The 18637-nt window shown below is 49.0% G+C and overlaps 8 protein-coding genes across 8 annotated transcripts; 5 read left to right on the top strand and 3 right to left on the bottom strand.

Annotated features, from left to right (window-relative positions):
• Nucleotides 1-526: 526 nt before the first annotated feature.
• On the top strand, nucleotides 527-1945 carry N7511_010131 (uncharacterized protein; the record flags this gene model as incomplete). Its single annotated transcript, XM_057132508.1, has 1 exon — nucleotides 527-1945. One exon carries the CDS (start codon nucleotides 527-529, stop codon nucleotides 1943-1945), a length of 1419 nt encoding a protein of 472 aa, XP_056980496.1.
• A 292-nt stretch (nucleotides 1946-2237) lies between these two features.
• N7511_010132 (H(+)-transporting V0 sector ATPase subunit c) lies at nucleotides 2238-3158 on the top strand (the record flags this gene model as incomplete). The annotated part of the gene is made up of 5 exons (XM_057132509.1): nucleotides 2238-2254; nucleotides 2391-2403; nucleotides 2538-2667; nucleotides 2765-2921; nucleotides 2996-3158. The coding sequence occupies 5 exons, from the start codon at nucleotides 2238-2240 to the stop codon at nucleotides 3156-3158; spliced, it is 480 nt and encodes a 159-aa protein (XP_056980497.1).
• Nucleotides 3159-4241: 1083 nt separating this feature from the next.
• On the top strand, nucleotides 4242-5723 carry N7511_010133 (uncharacterized protein; the record flags this gene model as incomplete). Its single annotated transcript, XM_057132510.1, has 2 exons — nucleotides 4242-5469; nucleotides 5527-5723. The coding sequence occupies 2 exons, from the start codon at nucleotides 4242-4244 to the stop codon at nucleotides 5721-5723; spliced, it is 1425 nt and encodes a 474-aa protein (XP_056980498.1).
• An 830-nt stretch (nucleotides 5724-6553) lies between these two features.
• On the bottom strand, nucleotides 6554-7677 carry N7511_010134 (mitochondrial 37S ribosomal protein mS38; the record flags this gene model as incomplete). Its single annotated transcript, XM_057132511.1, has 2 exons — nucleotides 6554-7248; nucleotides 7332-7677. The coding sequence occupies 2 exons, from the start codon at nucleotides 7675-7677 to the stop codon at nucleotides 6554-6556; spliced, it is 1041 nt and encodes a 346-aa protein (XP_056980499.1).
• Nucleotides 7678-8556: 879 nt separating this feature from the next.
• N7511_010135 (guanine nucleotide-binding protein subunit alpha) lies at nucleotides 8557-9849 on the bottom strand (the record flags this gene model as incomplete). Its single annotated transcript, XM_057132512.1, has 5 exons — nucleotides 8557-8898; nucleotides 8951-9209; nucleotides 9259-9422; nucleotides 9476-9663; nucleotides 9723-9849. The coding sequence occupies 5 exons, from the start codon at nucleotides 9847-9849 to the stop codon at nucleotides 8557-8559; spliced, it is 1080 nt and encodes a 359-aa protein (XP_056980500.1).
• A 4333-nt stretch (nucleotides 9850-14182) lies between these two features.
• On the top strand, nucleotides 14183-15703 carry N7511_010136 (alcohol acetyltransferase; the record flags this gene model as incomplete). Its single annotated transcript, XM_057132513.1, has 2 exons — nucleotides 14183-14207; nucleotides 14259-15703. The coding sequence occupies 2 exons, from the start codon at nucleotides 14183-14185 to the stop codon at nucleotides 15701-15703; spliced, it is 1470 nt and encodes a 489-aa protein (XP_056980501.1).
• A 198-nt stretch (nucleotides 15704-15901) lies between these two features.
• Nucleotides 15902-16744, top strand: N7511_010137 (uncharacterized protein; the record flags this gene model as incomplete). Its single annotated transcript, XM_057132514.1, has 1 exon — nucleotides 15902-16744. One exon carries the CDS (start codon nucleotides 15902-15904, stop codon nucleotides 16742-16744), a length of 843 nt encoding a protein of 280 aa, XP_056980502.1.
• A 120-nt stretch (nucleotides 16745-16864) lies between these two features.
• N7511_010138 (lipase ROG1 family protein) lies at nucleotides 16865-18259 on the bottom strand (the record flags this gene model as incomplete). Its single annotated transcript, XM_057132515.1, has 2 exons — nucleotides 16865-18149; nucleotides 18210-18259. 2 exons carry the CDS (start codon nucleotides 18257-18259, stop codon nucleotides 16865-16867), a joined length of 1335 nt encoding a protein of 444 aa, XP_056980503.1.
• Nucleotides 18260-18637: the final 378 nt, after the last annotated feature.

Raw genomic sequence — 18637 nt, forward strand, 5'->3', positions numbered from 1 at the left:
ATGAGGGTTCGAGGGTAAGTCAAGGTGGAAGAGGATGTTCATATTGAGGCCGCGGTCGTCCGCGGATGATTACTTGGATAGGCTTAGCGTGATCCATGGATTGCACCTATTCAGGCTTTACTATTGTATTTCCAGGTTCGTATTAACAACTCTGACGTCGTAAACATTGCTCTGTAGAATACAGCAAGATGATATTCAGAATAAACGCCAGATCAAGATAGGCATATATAGTCGCAACGCTCAAGTTATTCCGCTCCGGCCCATCTCCGCTGTGACTTCCGCATTTTCCTGATTGCACTTCGCAGTCAATGCTTCAATGTTCAAGGCCCCCACGTCGCAACAATCATGTCAATGAGGGTGGCCCTCAATCTGCAGTGTCAGAGGCCCCAGGGCTTTCATAGAGCCCTAAAAAGCTTTAGGCGCTCAAGCAGATGGTATGCGACACAAAGCCCGAAAGGCGGGCGGCCTTTTGCGTGCACATGGCTCACAAATACGCCAGAAGAGATAGTGAGTTTGGCAATACCTTATGATCTGGATATGCGCTTACCCATACAAGACCCCAGATGATATCTTATCGAGTCTTCCTTCGATTCCAGCTTCGAATGCGCCTAAATCCGCTCCTCTCATCCTCGTCACCCCGAGCTTTGCTCACTGGCTCGATCCCAGCAGTCCATTCCTATCACAATGTCTAGGCCAGTTATATGGCACATCTCCAGAGGCAAATTCTGTCCTGGCTGTCGCCGCTGTGGTCGACACACTTCCAGATACCCGTACTATATCCACTGGAGCTGCGACGCATGAGTCCCGGGCGGCATCGACAGAATCAGAAGGTCTGTCGCTCTTGGTGGGCGCGGAAACGAATTTACACGGAAAGGCTGCGCCACCTCGTCTCATCAGAAGCTCTGCGAGCGAAGACACGAATCTCTTGCTTTCCATTCAGACTGGAAGTCCCGGTCAAACCAACAACAGACCTACCCATGAAGTCGGATTACGTCTCGCCAACACTGTCTTTGTCAATGGAAAAGAAACGACAATATTAGGCACGCAATGGCTTCGGGATAGCGGCTCAAATGAGTACATTTTGGAACAGTCAGTCGATCTTACCAGTTGCATGGTTACGACTACCTCGCAATCGGTGGTCACTACATTGGATCTCCCGTTGGACCAAGTATCACAACGGCGAAAGGTTATTTCAAGTATGGGGAACATCCTACGACAAGTTGGCAAATCAACTGATCCCGCATCCAATGAGCCAATGCCTGCTTCCTCGGAGTTGGAAAAAGAGCTTCCCCGTTATATTGCAGAACACAGCATTGTGGATCAACGGGTGTCCGTCTGGGCGCTCGTCGAGAAGCCCGAGGTAGTGGTGGCAGATGCGGGATCGTCGACCCATGATCGCTTGATCCAGTCTCTTCGCCAGGGTAGCAAGTTGCACCGTGTCATGAGCGGCGGAGGTGGATGGGGCAAGAAGCAAGGCCTTCTTTCATTAGACCCCGAAGTCAGCTTCTCTGGAACAGCTAATCGTGACGAACTTGTCGAATTACCGCAACTCTTTGAGCCTGAGAACATGCCCACCGACACATTGCCCTCTTTTGACCAGGGTATCACTGTGGATGACTTGTCTCTTCTTTCACAGGTTGCCTCTGCAGGTGATTTCATTCAGTTCTTTGTGGCGGTAGAACCAACTTATTCACACAGCAAACCCTCAGGTGAAGCTAGCTCAGCAGAAGTGGCTGTCAGCTATCACTTTGGTATGGTCTCTGACTCTATGGAAGTGGAGACACATGAGGGCAGCGCAAGGGAGAAAGATCTCGTTGCTATGCCTTATCGATTTGGCGCTTTATCTGAGAAAGCAATTGCGTACTCCCAGCCGGTGAAAGGAGCTGGGTCAGAATCCACCAAGGTGGACATTCCAGGATCTCGAATCCTCCTTGAGAGTGTATGAATAGAGCATGTATAATAAGCAAATCAAATGAATCTCGAGTTATCAGTGATCATTGCCTGTCTAACTTCTCGAATACATCGAATACGTCAAGTCAATGATCCAGTACCCGTGGTGGATCGCCAAGACCACGTGATCCGACCTGAGGCCAGCATGTTTGCCAACCTCCCAAGCCTCTGGTCTCTCCATCCTTCCCGACCGCATCCAACCTGAGCCTGCCGCCCTCGGGTCTTTTTACATCCTTTCAAAGCTTCAAGTACCTATCGAGAACCTAGCTGGGTTATTGTCCATCAAAATGGCCACAGAGCTTTGGTAAGTCGTCATCAATACCTCTCCAGCCCCTGGGGCTCTTGACAGCTCCCGATCGTCATTTGGTTATCATAATCCGCATTCCCCCAGTATCACGAGTGAATATAGATCAATAATGCTAATATATTCTCTCTTTCAGCCCCGTCTACGCGGTGAGTCTATCCATACCTTCCATCCCGACCCAAGCATGATTACGCAATTCGCCGGTGTCTCGACCTATCGCCCCTCCGCGTCCTGTTCAACATTCGCATAACGCGTCGATCCCTAACTGACATCTTCATTCTAGCCCTTCTTCGGCGCGTTGGGCTGTACCTCCGCCATCGTCTTCACCTGCTTCGGTGCCGCCTATGGAACCGCTAAGGCCGGTGTCGGTGTTTGCTCCATGGCCGTCCTCCGTCCCGACCTGATCGTCAAGAGTATGTTACCCTCAAGGCAATGAGATACCCTCTTGTGCATGGATATCTATATATCAGCATTGAAAGAATTGAACGGTTCGCTGACAACAACTCATAGACATTGTCCCCATTGTCATGGCTGGTATTATTGGTATCTACGGTCTGGTCGTGTCGGTCTTGATCGCCAACGACCTGACCCAGAAGCTCCCTCTCTACACTGGTTTCATTCAGCTCGGTGCTGGTCTTGCCGTCGGTCTTGCTGGTCTCGCTGCGGGGTAAGTCATTCTCCACCCAATACGTCTCAATGATCCCATTTGGAGTTTCATTTCTAACCATACTTGCGTTCCAGTTTCGCTATTGGTATTGTCGGTGATGCAGGTGTTCGAGGAACGGCCCAACAGCCCAGACTCTACGTTGGAATGATTTTGATTCTCATTTTCGCTGAAGTCTTGGGTCTGTACGGGTTGATTGTTGCTCTGCTGATGAACTCCCGCTCCAAAGCGGACTGTTAAACGAACGACCTCCCGCCGCATATCGGGGATCGAATCTCGAATCGCATCATGGTTTCAATTACCGTGCGTGATCTCAAGCTCGATTCTCGTCATGCCTCTCCAACATTTCCCTGACGCAAATCAAAAGACCTCCTTCCGCCAGGGAAGCGGATGTGACAAGTATGATTGACGCCGGGTGGGTGGGGGAGACGAATTGATATCGGAAAACAAGACATCTATCTGTCTTGAAAAGAGGCTTTCCGATCACTGTTGGTATGTAGAATCGGATGGATCTGTTCAAGCATGATACCTGTACTGTGGACAGGTGTGGGTAGATATTGGATTTTGATTTTACATTGCATTACCGCGCTGGACTCTGTACTTTATATGAAATTCGCTGATCCTGACGTTTGGGTCTTTACCTCACTTCCATCACAGTGTTTAGACGGGTCTGTTCTTTTGTTTTGTAAGGGATTTTATTTCTTGATAATTTTTCTTATCTGTGCACATCTTGTTTTGATTCTTGACTCGCCTGTGTGAGCTTTTCGACTCCTTTTGTTTCCATTTGATATCTAGCAATTTGTGATTCGTGTAATATGTTCCAGAGCAGTACTTCGCGCGTAAATATCGTTGTTTGTACATGGCGGATCTGTGATTTGCCTTTTGGGCCTAGTTTTACTTGGGTTTGGCACGCTCAGCCTGGCACAGTGATTATCATGGTCTGACATGTAGGTTGATTGGCTCTCCGTGGCCTAACTTTATAAGTTGCAATGCTGTAATTAAGAGATGCCTGTTATTTTACAGAGCTGCGCAGTCTATTCTGCCTGTCAGTTCGTAAAAATCCTCACCTGAATCGGGACCCTTCGTGCTCTCCCTATGGATCTACCCTTATCAACACAGCCCAGCGTCGTAGGCTTTGATTATTGGGAAGGCCCAAGGCGTAGTAATGAGGCTGAGAAATCGTCTGGCATGTCTGACATAGGCAAGGACGCTCAAAATCTACTTAAGTAGGAGGGCCGTAGCAATGATTTCTTAGTTTACAGCTATTCCCACATTCAAATTACCCTTTACCAATAAGACCGTTGAATCGAAACTCCCTTCAATATGGCCACCACTATGGAAATTACCGGGGATAGCCTGGCTGAGGAGCTTGCAAGTACTAGCTTGGAGGACCGGAGTAGGTATCCTGAGCAACTGCTTTTTGAACCTCCCTCAGGCAGCACAGTCTCTCGATCGTTGGATGATATCCCTCGCTACCTTTTCCGGGTGGTCTCTCCTCAGTCAGCTGGAGAGATGAATGATACATGGGCTCATTCGGAATCTGTTCGCCAACAGAATGTCTCTTCTACAAAAGATATTTTCTCGTTCAAAGATCGCCAAAACCAGAAAACCAAAGCCAAGGAGCTCAACGTGCACCTTCGATGGTTTAACCATAGGATTCAAGTCGAAGACAACCTTGTATCGTGGACGAGCTCATTGATATTCGCAATCCAATACGTCTACTACCGATATCATCACGATATACCCAGCCCAAGTCTCGAGGACATAAAGTTGTATGTCATCGACACGAGACTCTTCCAGAGGGGGACATTCATGCAAGACTTGGATCTGATCAAGGCTTTCCAAGACTTCAACTATGCAGATGAGCCAGGATGCTACGGGGATCTGAAAAGCCTATACAACCTCCGCACCAGTTCAAATTACTATTTTGGCGAATATCTCTCACAAGGCTCCTTGAAAATCGAGAACAAATTCCAGGTGATCTCTGCGAATCTTCTGTTCGATGAAAATCGATTATGTCGTCTACAGCCTGCTTTACATAGTCTCTACGTGCCTCCGCCAGCACGTAGATACACAAAATGGGCATCCGCAGTGGTGCATTATCACAATGACATCTGGCCCTCTAACCTTCCAGTGCTATCTTCAAGGGACCTGAGGGAGCGTTTGACGGCCATGAAGGAGATATTAGACAGCATGGACACATCCAATTCACAACATAGTTGGAAATTCCCTCTTGGTATATACCTTGCAGGACTCATAGGGTTTAAGCCTGCAGCAGATAGTCCCACAGGAAACGACGCTATTTTCTTTGAGGACTTCCGATCTACAGTTCAGGGCGGAGATTTAGGTTTGAGAGACTCTTGTCGACAAGGAAACCCCAATACTAATGATCTATCTATCATCCCTGATGTAGGCCAAGAAGATTTAGGATTGATGTCTTTTGACTTCAATATAGTCGCGCCAGACACAATGCCAGAGCTGCGGCATGCCCGAACACTTCTTCGTGAAACAAACAAGCATTTCAAGTTGAAAGAGTTGAAAGAGGCGCTAAGTCAGTCTATGCATTCTCCCATCTTCTATCTTCCAGTCCACTGATACAACAGACCAGACATTGCCTGCGAGGCTGAAACAAGCATTCGAGCCCTATACAACAGGGCCTTGAGGCCGGAACAAAGGGGCTTCACCTCCGTAGATGATCACAACGAATCGTCGAGACAAATGGGCGAGCAGGTTGAGAAGAAGCTCCGTGACATACGAGAGTTGTGCGATGGCCTTGTCTCAGCAATGGCAAGAAGCGAGGATTAGCCGGCGAACCCACTGGACTTGTTATGCTTCTGCGAGTATCTATCCAACCCTCCAGGGCTGGGAATGTTGATTTAGAGATTTCATCCTCATATCATGCGTACCAATAACATTTCATGACGCCCAAATGGTCACGAACAAGTGACACCATCACCTGTTTAGACTCTCAAACATTGGTTATCAACCGGAATTTAATTTGGATTATCATTTACTCTATGATAAATCTGGGAAGCATCAGGACTGAAGTAGTATGGCGACGGCTTGACGGCCAACGTCAAGGATGGAAAGGCGGCTGTGTCTGGCGTTGACATGGGCTATTTTGGACGTCAATTCCAGAGATCCCCGTCTTCTACGTGTAATTATGTGACTTGTCATAGACTTCCAAGGCTAGCGTTTGAAGAATCCGTAGTCGAAAGAATTCTCTCTATATTGCCAGTGGCTAGTTCAATACAGAAAACTCAATATAGACTCAACTCTGCGAATAGCAGCACGAGAATCGACGGCAAGTCAAAAATCTAGTATCGCAATACATGGGATGAAACGCCCACATGCACAGAATAAAAGCCAAAGACTGCAAGTCTCCGTGAAGACAGAATTCAAGGAACAAGGAGCAAGGTGTATGTGATAATTTGGTAGAGTATGAGTTAGTGGAGATAGAGGAAAAGAGGTGTGTAAAAAAAAGAGAATAAAAAGTATACGAAAACAAGGATATATGCCCTGAACTCTCACAAAACTAGCCTCAGCCCAAAATGCACAGGAGCAGGCGCAGACAAGATGCAATTGACAACGCAAAAGTTGTTATGAAAATCAAAAACAAACACGCGAGACCTAATCTACCTCTCGAGTTTCCGTCTCAAGGTCCGCGTGCGCTTCATCAGCTTCTTGAATTTGTGCTTCTTCATCTTGACCTGGCGGCGTCTCTTGGTGGAAATGGCATGCATGGTGCGATTGTTGCGCACACGCTCCATGTATGTCATGCCGGTGGTGTGATCGGCCGGGGCTTCGATGCTGACCTCGGTCTGCATACCAGCATCTTCCATCTCGCTGCGGACGAAAGGACCAGTGTGGGCCTCGTAGGTCTTGCGGCCATCGGCGTGACGAGCCTCACGGATCGTCAGAACGGTCGAGTAGGTAGAGTACTCGTTGTCGACTAGCGCATCGTGGGTTTCGGTGGCCTCGTCGGCGGCTGTGTTCATTGGGACGGGCGGGGGAGGAGGCTGGAAGGGACGGAGACGGCGAGTAAATTCCTCCACGGACATCTTTGCGTCGGGACCGTCCAGCATGCGGAGTTCACCATCCTGCTCGCTGAAGCTTCGGAACTGGTCTTCGGATTCGGACATGCCCTGTGCGCCGTGTTCCATGTTCTGCACGGCCGAGGAAAGAGTGAAAATGACGTCCTCCGGTTCGTTCTTCAAAGGCCGCTTTGACGAGAAGATTGCTTCAAAGGCGTCGGTACTCGAGGTCGGTGGCACAGTGGTTGTCACCGAGATTGGACGGTGAATGGAAAAGAACGAGGCAACATGGACATCTTGATGAGAAGAGAAAAGTTAGCTTCGGCACAATCATTCACGCATAAAGATGATCTTTGTTATTCTAGACGCTGCTACTCACCATGGGGTTGGCGGTGCTGGGTCGAGGGAACACTCGGAAGCTTCGAAAATGCCGCATGTTGCTGGCTAGACTTTGACGAACCGTTTCGGGCAGAGGTGTCCCTGCGTCGGCGGGTAGCCTTGCTCTTCTCACCAGATGAGACTCCCTTTGCCGGGGCAGAAGTGTCCATGCGGCGGGAGCCATCGCTGGGAGGGACGGGAGGTTTGGAAGATGAGGAGGAATACCGGCGCTGGTGCAGAGGTCGGGTTGCGCCAAGCAGGCCGTTGGTAACATTCTGAGCGGGACAAACTATCCCGGGCAGCGGCATGGCAGACCATGCCGCCCGGCGTAGCGATGTTGACAACATGGTTGGCAGATATAACCCAGTCACTGGGAGGTGAATGAGTCTGAATCGGAGGCGAAATCAGTCGGGCCGGAGTTCGGTGTCACTGATCATGCGGGTCTGCTTATGTAATATTGGTGCCTCAGGTGTTGATAACTGATACGCACGTTGAGATTGTTTTGCGCGATTGGACTCGAAAACTGGATTTACTGTGCATGAGAACTGTTTTGGAAGGTCATCTGCCATGCTTTCTATTTCTAGGGGTCTTGGCAGCCCACAGTGCATGAATGACGCACGCGACATGATCTACACAAGGAATCCGACAGTAAGCAAAGAAACCCCAAAAAGTAATCAGTGGCTCCGGTACAAAGCAAAAAGAGTGAAAAAAAATAACGCTCCTCATAGAGCATAATATTGAGATCATTCAGAGAGTAGTAGTAGATAGGAAATCCAGAATGATTGTGATAATACAGAGCAGAGTCATCAAGTATAACACAGCTGCAGGGACAAACAAGTGGTATCATCCTGCACGGCAAAAAAATGAAATGAGAAAAGAAAATGACACCGTCGCTGAGAAAAAAGCGCGGTATTAGTTGGCAAAATCGGACGGGCTTTTGGATGCAACGTGATAGACCCAAGGATGCGAGCAGAGAGCCGACAATAACCTCTCAATCAAGACGCCTTCGTCAACACAATAAAAATAAAAGAAAAGAAACAATGTAGAAGAAGATAAAAGAGATGTGACCAATATCACGAAGGAGTGAAAGAAGACCCGCCTTGCAATGCAACCGGAAAATAAATGGTATGCTGAAGAGCTTCGAGTGGAAAATGAAGAGAAGATATAAAGAAATCATCGTCAGAGAGGCTCGTCCGGGATGCCTCTGGAAATGGAAGGTCGCTGCCTTATAGTATTAAGGTATGCAGATTCTTCTGAATGATCATGTCCTGTACTGATTCCATAGTCGCCTTGAGCAATGTGGTGTCCGTTGCGTTGGTATAATGGATATAGATCTCGCGGTCTGGGATTCGATTGATGCCACGGAACCTGTCCGCGAAGTACCGCGCAGCGGCATCATAATCGGTGTCAGAGCCAGCGTAGTCTGGGAAGTGCTTCGAGATAGGAGAGATGGCGAGCTTCCCCTTGAACAAGTCGATCTTGTTGAGGAACAGAATGATTGGCTTGCGCTTGAACCATTCACCGTTGACTAGAGATTCGAATAACATCATGGCCTCGTGCATTTGGTTCTGTATATTGGGTTAGCATTGGTCGAGGGCGCATGGGAGATAATGCGCTTACAGCGTTCTGGTCTTCAACCAGACATTGGTCGTATCCTGACAAAGCGACCATGAACAGTAGACACTGAACCCCCTCGAAGCAGTGAATCCATTTCTTCCGCTCTGATCGCTGTCCTCCAACGTCCATCATTCGGAAATTCATTTGCCCAAGTTCGAAGAGGGTTTCCGTGATACCGGTCGTCCGAAGTCGAGCTTGTAGCATATCCTGGTTGTCCGGAAGCCAACCCGGGGTAAATATACGATCCAGAGAATCGTAGAAACTATGATGGTCAGTCTGAGTCTATGCAAGACCTTTCAAAAGTGACTTACTAGTACAGATTATCGTGTAGGGCAAACTCATGTCCTCGCGCAACAGCCGTCTGCACGCCCTCGTCCTTCCACATGGCACTCATAGCATCCCGAACCTTCAGGTCTGAGAAAGCCTCGTCAGACCCTACATCTGGGTCGGTGTTGTCTAATAACTCTGCATATGCCTTTCAAACTCGTAAGCCAAAGCACACTTCATGGGACAAGCGCTTCAAGGTACCTTGGTCTTTTCTTCGTTCTCGAAGTCGATGCCCTCGGCATTCATAATATCCAGCAATACCTTAAATGCGATGACAATGTTCGAGTAAATAACGGCTCGAGTCGTATGGCGTTCTTCCTCCGGAAAACCTCGACTGTGAATGATGCGCATCTGCTTGATAATGGTGGATTTCCCAGATTCTCCCGCGCCTAGTCCGACAGTCAGTACTACACCCACACCCACACACACCGATATGGGGTTCACCCACCTAATAGCAAGATCTTGATTGTCCGGTCGAGCGTTTTCTTGTCATTCTTCAGGTTCCGGTCTATGCGCGCATTGCGTTGCGCCGCCTCCTTATCGGCCTCCGCCGGTGTGGAAACTAAACAGCCCATAATTCAGGTTGACGGTAAATGATCTAACGCGATGATTGTCAGTAGCGATTCATTGCAAGCTGAACCGGTGCGACGGAAGACTCGACACAAGTGTGCACAATCTGAGTCAGGGATGCGATTGGATTGCGCCACCTCGGGTTTCGACAGTCGGAGCTCAGAGACATGAGACCCGAACGCGACCATCGAGGCCGAAGGTGTGGACGTTGCGTACCTTGACAAAAGAACCGCGATTAAGCACCCGAAGCCTACCCTCACTGAGGAATGTGATAGGCAGACGCTTGAAGGTTCGATAGATTCCCCACACCACGTTCCGTTGTGAATTCGACTGTTGTATTTCCAATTGGACCAGATTATCCTTCCGAGACAGGGCGACTGTGGGCGACAGTGTCGAGACCAAGAGACGGGGGGGACGAGTGACAGGTGACAAATCGCGGTTTCCAAGGGTTCGAGAGAATCGGTGGCGCAGACTTCCCAAAGCGGCGCCTTTTAGTTTTCGACAAGAAATGGAGTCGGGTGAACAGCCGAGGGCTCCGGAAGAGAAAAGACAAGGGGGGGGGGGAGAAAGAAGGGAAGAGGAATGAAGGCCTCTGCCGCGCATCCACAAGCGGGGAGAGAATGCCGGAGGCTTCTCTATCATGCTTCTCTCTCTCTCCACTTGGTACTTTCGTGTAATGAGGAATACACGTACTTTACTCTGTTTTGCTCTAGTTTGACTCGGCTTTGCCCTGTACTTTGCTCAATATCTGATTACCAAAGTCCCGCGATCCACCAGGGACCCCTGTCAACCCCATCATTAGGATATGACCTGTATACGTACTTCTATACTACACAGACCAGGGCAGACCAGGGCCGACCAGGGCAGACCAGGGCAGACCAGAACAGGACAGGCAAGACACGGCCCTTTGGATCATCCCAGGGGTATCAAAGAACCTATAGTATCAACCTGTCAAACCCCGAAGAGACTATTGAAAGCGCCTCGGGCCCAACCCAATCAGCAAAATCTCGAACAATCCAATTGTTTACCCACCTTGCATATGTGGCTTCCATGTGCAAGCATAACTTGTAACTTATCCTCTGCGCGCCATGTTCCAAGAGAGATCGACACTGAAACCCGCACCAACGCACAATTCCTGAAACAGCGGAGTCCTTTCCCGGTGCTCCTTATCTCACTGTTCTCGCGGTTCTCCTTGTTCTCCTAGCTCTCCTCGTTCTCCTGGTTTCCTGTGGAAGACTAGTCCGAGAGATACGACAAACACGGAGTTCGCGCTTGAGGGTTCCCCCATAACCCAATCAGAATGCTCATCCTCGACCTGTTTCGCTTAATGGCACCGGATTGACTGAACCAGAAGTCCGCGCCAGGGCTGTCAGCTCCACAACTCCATGAGCCGCAAAGCTGTCACTGACAACCTGCACTGTTGTTGTCTTTTCTGTAGAACTAGATTTTTCTTCCAATACCTCCCCCACACAAAAATACCAAGATCCCCCACCTGAAACAAACACGGATTGACCCGTCGGTTCGCCAGCGCCGGTTTCATGATTCATGATTTTCATTACAGGTGATCCATCTCGCGCCGTCCACCTACTAAGGCAGGGGTGATCGTTTTGGGACTGGCGCCAGGCCCCAGTGGAGCAGAATGGAGACCGATGAGCCATGATGAGCCTCGATGAGCCATTGTCAGTCTTGCATCAGCTCACCGGTATAGAAATATACCAATGGCCTAATTCCGATCTTGAGGCGACATTTCTCCGATATAGAATCAGATTTGCCATTGGGTTTGTGAGGCTTCAGTGGGTCGACTTCCAAGCAGGGAATTGCGCCCCTGAATGCCTCCACATACGACTTCCGAGAAAACTCCCACGTGTGTGGTGGAGTACAGCCGTGTCTTCAGTTCATTCCAAGGTCACCGAACATGTTGGTGCTCCAAGTCCTCGTCATGAGAGGTCCATTAGAACCCCCTTTCGGTTTGCGAGTCTGGTATTCTGTGATTAGCATCGGACAGTCTCACAGCTTCTACAGTATGACAACCCGATACTCAGCAAACAGGTCACACCTACACAATATAGTTAAACTTTACCCTTTACCTTTCCCTAAAGCCAAACGCCACCACGAGTCAGAAGAATTCTAAAGCGAATGACCTATTCTAAGGCTTCAGAACCCTCCAGACTCTCAAGACTCCTCCGACTCTTCACCCACAATAAGCTTTCCACCACGCCCTCCACCCTCTCCACCTTCTCGAACATTTCATTTATTCTACAGCACACGTACTCATCCACATGTCCATGCCAACTTAGGAAACCCCATATTCTACCGAACCCTCCGACAATCTCCTCGTACTTACACGTACCCAAACAGGAAAGTAGGCGATCTGCAACATGCGACACCTGCCAACGGCCAGGAGAGTTGAGCGGTGGGACCGACGCAAATTAACCGTTGTCGATCAACATTTTGACAAGTCCACATATCCCGGCTTTTGGTCATGCCCCGAGCGCGGGTCAGCAGGAGCCGTCCGGAGATTTTCTCATCCTGTGTAAGTTACTCCGTGCCGTCACTTGGACTAGATGATATGGGTTGATTATCTGGTCTGTGTGTACTGTACGTGTGCGTGTGCATTCATCTGGCCACTACCTCCGTACATGCATTCGAGACAGTAAGGAGGGGGGGGGGCAAGGTGTAGGTGTGGAAGTGTGGATAGTAAACGGGGAAAAGGGGGCAAATAGAACGAATCACCTATCATGACTACGTCTACGATACAGGTACAGTATGTGGCTGTTTGACCCGTTCAGCTTGGCTGTTTTTCAGGATCTATCTTTAGCGGACATGCAGGTTGGGATGTTCTCCGTACGGAGTACATGGATACAGTAGTGTTTGGCTCGGAGCTCTACCGAGATCGGTTGGAAAAGAGAGTACTGTACGGAATACCATTACGACGGACACGGAGTCTGCACACTGGGATGGGAAGTTTCAGTGGAGTTATTCACGCTAGTCAGCTAGTTTTCGATGCTAAATCCGGCTTGGCTGGGGAAATATGTCTTCTTTTGTTGGGTGCGCCGAGCATGGTGGGATCGGTTATTCGTCAGGCCGTGCACTACTGGACTGCATTACTCTATCGCCAAGTCGATCGAAGGCTAAGGGAAGAATCTTGCGATTTTCGCTTGGTCTTTGCAGGATAACGTTCAGGGGCTTGCGAGAGTCTGGGCTAGCGGCTGGAGTGTCCTGAACAAGGCCCGCTCCGGAACTATGATGGTGCCCACGGCCGTGATCTGCTGGTACATTTCCTAGTCGGCGAGATAGGTGGCGATGCGGCTTCGGGGGGATTCGTGCAATCTGCCGAAATGTCTTTCTTTTGGAAGATCAGCGGGACATTTACGAAGAAGGACAATCTGTGTCTTGGATTACCTGCGTATGGCATCTAGGTTGGTGACAAACAGTCTCATTTTTGGGACGCTTGTGTTCGTCGTCTAGTTTATAAAATTATCCGACTTGAACGGAGTATAAGTTATATCCGCAGCAACGAAGACGTTCGCCATATGAGAGTCAGGAAAGGGTTGTTTCTCCAAGGCAGACCAAGCAGCGTGGTAGTATGCAGAGTCATCACTATAGACTCCAAAGTTTAACTGAACGCTAGTTCCACCTTTGAGCTTTCTGAAGAAAGGCGGGCGTCATTCAGAGCTCGTGCCTTTAATATACGGTTTTATAGATTATTTTGGCAAAGAGCACTATGGTGATCCTCTTGCGTTTATCCCCCTCATTTCTTTATAGGGGAGGTTTCACCGTGGCCTTGTTTGCATATGAGCTCACATTCTTCTGCGAGAAGGCAAATTCGAGAAAAGCGATAAATCCGGCTTTACAGCCAAACTCCGTGTTATCCTCAGGTTAATAGTACGCAGAATAAATTGTCCCCACTCACGATCATAGAATATCTAACAACCGTCGTCTGAGATCATTGGTGTTTACTATCCGCTGCTTTTCATTCGCCTGAAACTTGAAGTGGAAAGCATTCTGATATCGTCAGTCACTAGAAGTTGATAAGACAACCTGACATGTGGTTAGATATATATGGGCCCGACCTTGCAGTCTGAACCTGGAAAACTCCTACTTATTCTAGCCTCAGCTTGAATATTTGGTTTATTTCTTTTCCCCTTCCAAATTCACAATGATTCCTTCTCGAAGCAGTGGAATCGACTGCATAGCTATAGTTGAAATGACACTAGTCCAGATGTGGTATTTTAACAAGATCAGTCGGTTCGTTCCGGCCCCAATCTGACAGTTTGCGCTGGCGCCTGGAACGTCAATATTCTACAACCAGTTCAATGAATATAAACTAGACACAACATGTTAAAGTTCCTGCGATTTGCAAGTCTGTTGATCCCATGACTGCTGTGCATAAGCAACACTGACCACAAAGCAGGCCCAAATGAGCGCCGTACCATCAGCCGCGAAAACCTCGGTTTCTACCATGCACTCACTATAGCAGCAATATACGAATATAAGAACGGAAACATAGATCTCAGTTCAACTTCGACATTCTTCCCGCCCTTGAAACACTGCATCGAAGAGCACCCTTATCTGAGCGTAGTCGTCAAAGACAGCCACACCGAAAAGCCAGTCTATGAAGGCGTTCCGACTATCAATCTCGATGAACATGTATCCATCATACACAATGCCATCCACAGCGACCCAAACAGCACCGAAGAAACAGAAACTATCCAAAAGACCCTAGCGTCAGCCCTCGACAGACCATGGCCCAATGAAATCCCACCCTGGCAAATCATCGTGCTCCCACTATCATCAGCGCACGATTCCACCACGAAGCGCTGCTTCATCGCATTCTCATTCTCGCATACCCTCGGAGACGGAATGGTCGGAACCGCATTCCATCGCACGTTCCTAGAGGCATGGCGCCAGCCTGAGAACCCACACGACAACACATCCATTGTAGCAATGAACCCATCCAACCAGACCATACCCGAACCATTCGACACACCAGCACGACTCCCAATATCATGGAAATACCTCCTCGGCCCCCTGGTAGCAGTCTACCTCCCCAAATTCCTTGCTGAGTTTCTCGGTTTCCGCGCCGGAGCTAGCACAGTCGATGCTGGTACCTGGACCGGCTCGCGTACCTTCGAGCCCGTTCCTGCCCCAGGCTTGAATAGCAGAGTGAGGATCCTCGAGATCGAGGCCTCGCTCGTTCAGAAGGCCCTGGTTGCTTCGAGAGTGCATGATTCTAAGCTTACGGCTACTTTACATCAGTTTATTGTTCGGGCTTTGAGCAAGGCTATTCTGAGCACTGATGTGACGAATTTTGTGTCGGGGACGCCGGTTGATATGCGTTCTTCTATTGGTGTACCTGCTTTGACCTGGGGTCTCTATGTGTCTGGGTACTATGAGGTGCATCCTCGGTTGACCAGTTCGGGTAGCGATATCCGGGAATCTGGGTTATCGGATGAGATGTGGTTGGCTGCAAGCTCGATGACGAAAAAGCTTGCTGAATGTGGTACCCGGCTGCAGGATCAGGCGATTGGGCTGTTGAGATATGCTCCTAGTATTCGGGGTTGGATGTTGGGGAAGATTGGCCTGCAGCGGGATTCGTCCTACGAGTTGAGTAATCTGCTTGCTTTTGATGGTGGCGTTGGTGACGATTGCAAGATTAGCAAGATGGTTTTCTCGCAGCCTGGAAATTGTCTCAGTGCACCGCTTGTGTTTAATGTCATTAGTGTTAAAGGGGGTAGCTTAGTTTGTACGATCAGTTGGCAGGTTGGGGCTTTGGATGTGTCTGCGGAAGAAGAGATGCCATTGGTTGATGGGATTTGTTCTTCGATCCGAGCCGACTTTGAGGCGTTGAGAGATTGAACTTTTACGTGCCGGTGTAATACATAAGGGATTGAACTGGTCATTTACATGGGTGATTGAACAGTATAACCGCAGGAGACAACAAAAGAATACGGTAGAACAATTAGGCGAACATACATCCGGTTGACCCACCCAAGACTCGAGTCATACTGAACTTCAACACGAGCAAGAACTGTAGAAGACGCCAACCTCAAGATCATGGTGAGCTCAACCTCCCCAATTCAATTCCCACCTCAATTCCCTGATTCTCGACAGGCTACAAGAACAGAGGCCATCTATCTTGACGATGCCTCACTCAGAACATGGACCACAGAGATCCTCTCATCGCAGCCAATAACCACCCTCTCAGAAGAAGAGAAAAGTCTAGCAAAGAACATCCCCGCAGATGACTGCGCCATCTTGATGCGTCAGACAATCTTCTACGCGCAAGGCGGCGGCCAGCCTAGCGACAGTGGCGCAATCGGGCCACCAGATCAAGAGGCATCGTTCTCAGTGACTCTGGTGCGCAAAACGTCTGATGGGAAATACCTCCATTTTGGAAAATATGCGGACGCATCTTCTACATTTAATGAGGGACAGCTTGTTGTCCAAAAGGTTGATGACGCGAAACGCAATTATCATTCGCGCTTGCATACTGCTGGACATATCGTCGGATTGGCGATGCAGCTTCTTATGCCGGACATGAAGAAGGTTAAGGCGAATCATTTCCCTCGAGAGGCATCTATGGAGTATGAGGGGCTATTGTACAATGAGAATAAGCCTGTCATCCAGGACAAGGTTGATGAGTTGGTAAAGCAGGATTTGGATATCCTGATCTCTTGGAAAGAGGATTCTCAGGGGTCTGGGGATGGAGAGGAGGAAGGCCGGTCTTTTGATGGCCGAATGAGGATTGCGAGTATTGGTGGGCTTGATCATAATCCTTGTGGGGGAACTCATGTTGCAACGACCGGGTTGGTTGGGGGGATTGTTATTCGGAAGATTAGTCGGCAGAAGGGGATTAGTCGGGTTTCTTATGATGTTTCGCCTGGAGTTGAGGGATAGATAGATATCTTTGAGTATTACTGTGCGTGGAGCAAATCAATTCCATTCTGGACTAGAAATACATGCTCGGAAGCTCCGAGACCATATGTGCAACGGTGAAATTATACAGCGACTGTGAAATTATACGGCAAATTCGTTGTCCAGCCAGTGCTTCATCACAATCGTGCCTTCTCGGAAACCGTCTTTAGGGCTTCGGACGATGATGGCTGCGTGACTATGACGGTGCTTCTGGATGTGGACTGGGTATCTCTTGATTCCCACTGCGTTGAGTGAGTCGATGATAGCAGCCTGATCGGGTGACAACGCAAGCTTGGGAGAGTGTGGAGAAACTGCAGTGGCGGAGGAAAGAGTTGGTGACCTTGATGCGGATTCCTCATCGTTCTCCGCAACCTTCGAGCCAGATTCGGACAGGTCGGTATCGCTGTTGGAAAGATAGGCCGGATCTTGTCGGGCGTTGACGTTTTCCAAAACTTCCTCCACAACATGTTGGACGTCTTGAACAATGACAGGTACTCTGTATCTTCCAAAGAATGCACCATGGTCACCCTTGTGATGTAGGCGAATGCGATTGGAGCTGCGGACGGTTTGGATAGCAGCATTGATCAAGAAGATGATAATAGCGACGGGCGCAAGGACAACGAGAAGCACCGATAAAGGAACCCAGATTGCCAGAGATTTGCATTTCTTCCATATCCGGGACACCAGACTTGCGGGTTTCTTTTGGACAGGCGGTAACACATAAAGGTCAGGGTCGATAATCACATCCTCGTAGCCCTTAACATAGTTGATGTTTAGATCATCCAAAGTTCGGAACGGGTCCACTTTGGACAGCGCAGACGTAAAAAACACGACCGAGCGATCATTGACGATATTTGCATAGACACTGCGAGTTTGAAACTTTTTTAATCCTTGCAAGAAAATGCTCTCGGGGTCAGCCAAAACACTTAGCAGTGGTCGCCCAGTGTCCCGGAACGAGTCGATCAACCACATCTGCCGTCCGGACACGGATAACGTCCGCGGGCCTAGTTCGTTCCAAATTTGATTACTGAAACCCTTCAGTGGTGTCCGAACTCCGACATGGGGGGTCGCAAAGGTTGTGAAGTTCATGGGTTGCAGCTTGTCCAGCCACCCCCGCGCATTCAACAGACCGATCGCATATCGCGCGAGAAGACCACCTAGTGAATATCCGATAACACTAATCTTGGTGATCTTCTGACCCTTTTTGGCTAAGGACTCGAGTGTCTCCTCGACCTCGCGCACTAATCGTTCTCCGCCCAGCTCAATTCCGTCATATGTATAATTTCCACTGTTTGCTTTTGGACAAAGAATGTAGAGGCTGTCATCGCCATGTCGTTCTAGAAGCGCAGAGGCGACATAATCAAGGTGGGAAGGGTTGCCCCAAAGACTGTCAGAAACCGGGTCGCGTTAGATCGGAGTCAACGTCATTGATCAAGGAGTCAGGTACCCGTGGACCAACACACAAAGGTGGTCTGCTTTAGATGAATTGCTAGGCATTTGCATGAAGATATTCACATGTGAGGATTCAACAAAAAGAGAAAAGAAGTGAGTCTTAAGGCTGACTGCGGGTAGCTGTTCGTCCGAAGTCCGCGTCGTCCGCCACTGGAGCTATCGGCGATAAGGCCCTATCTATGCCCGTATGCACAGCCTTTGCTCGATCGTATTCCATTGATGTCTGTCATATCTGCCTAGTTTCAAGCTGAAACTGGCTGAAGACATGACGAATTTCAAGACTGTCTAAGCTGTCTAGTGTAGAAATTAAATTATATTACCAGGCAGAATTAAATATAACGGCCAGTCAACTAAGTTGAGTACACGTGAGTTCATGTGCTCCGCCTGCAAAACAAGGCAAGTGTTTGTCCACTTTGCATCGGT

The sequence above is a fragment of the Penicillium nucicola genome (assembly GCF_028828085.1).
Source record: "Penicillium nucicola strain IBT 29836 chromosome Unknown utg000010l, whole genome shotgun sequence".
Taxonomy (NCBI): domain Eukaryota; kingdom Fungi; phylum Ascomycota; class Eurotiomycetes; order Eurotiales; family Aspergillaceae; genus Penicillium; species Penicillium nucicola.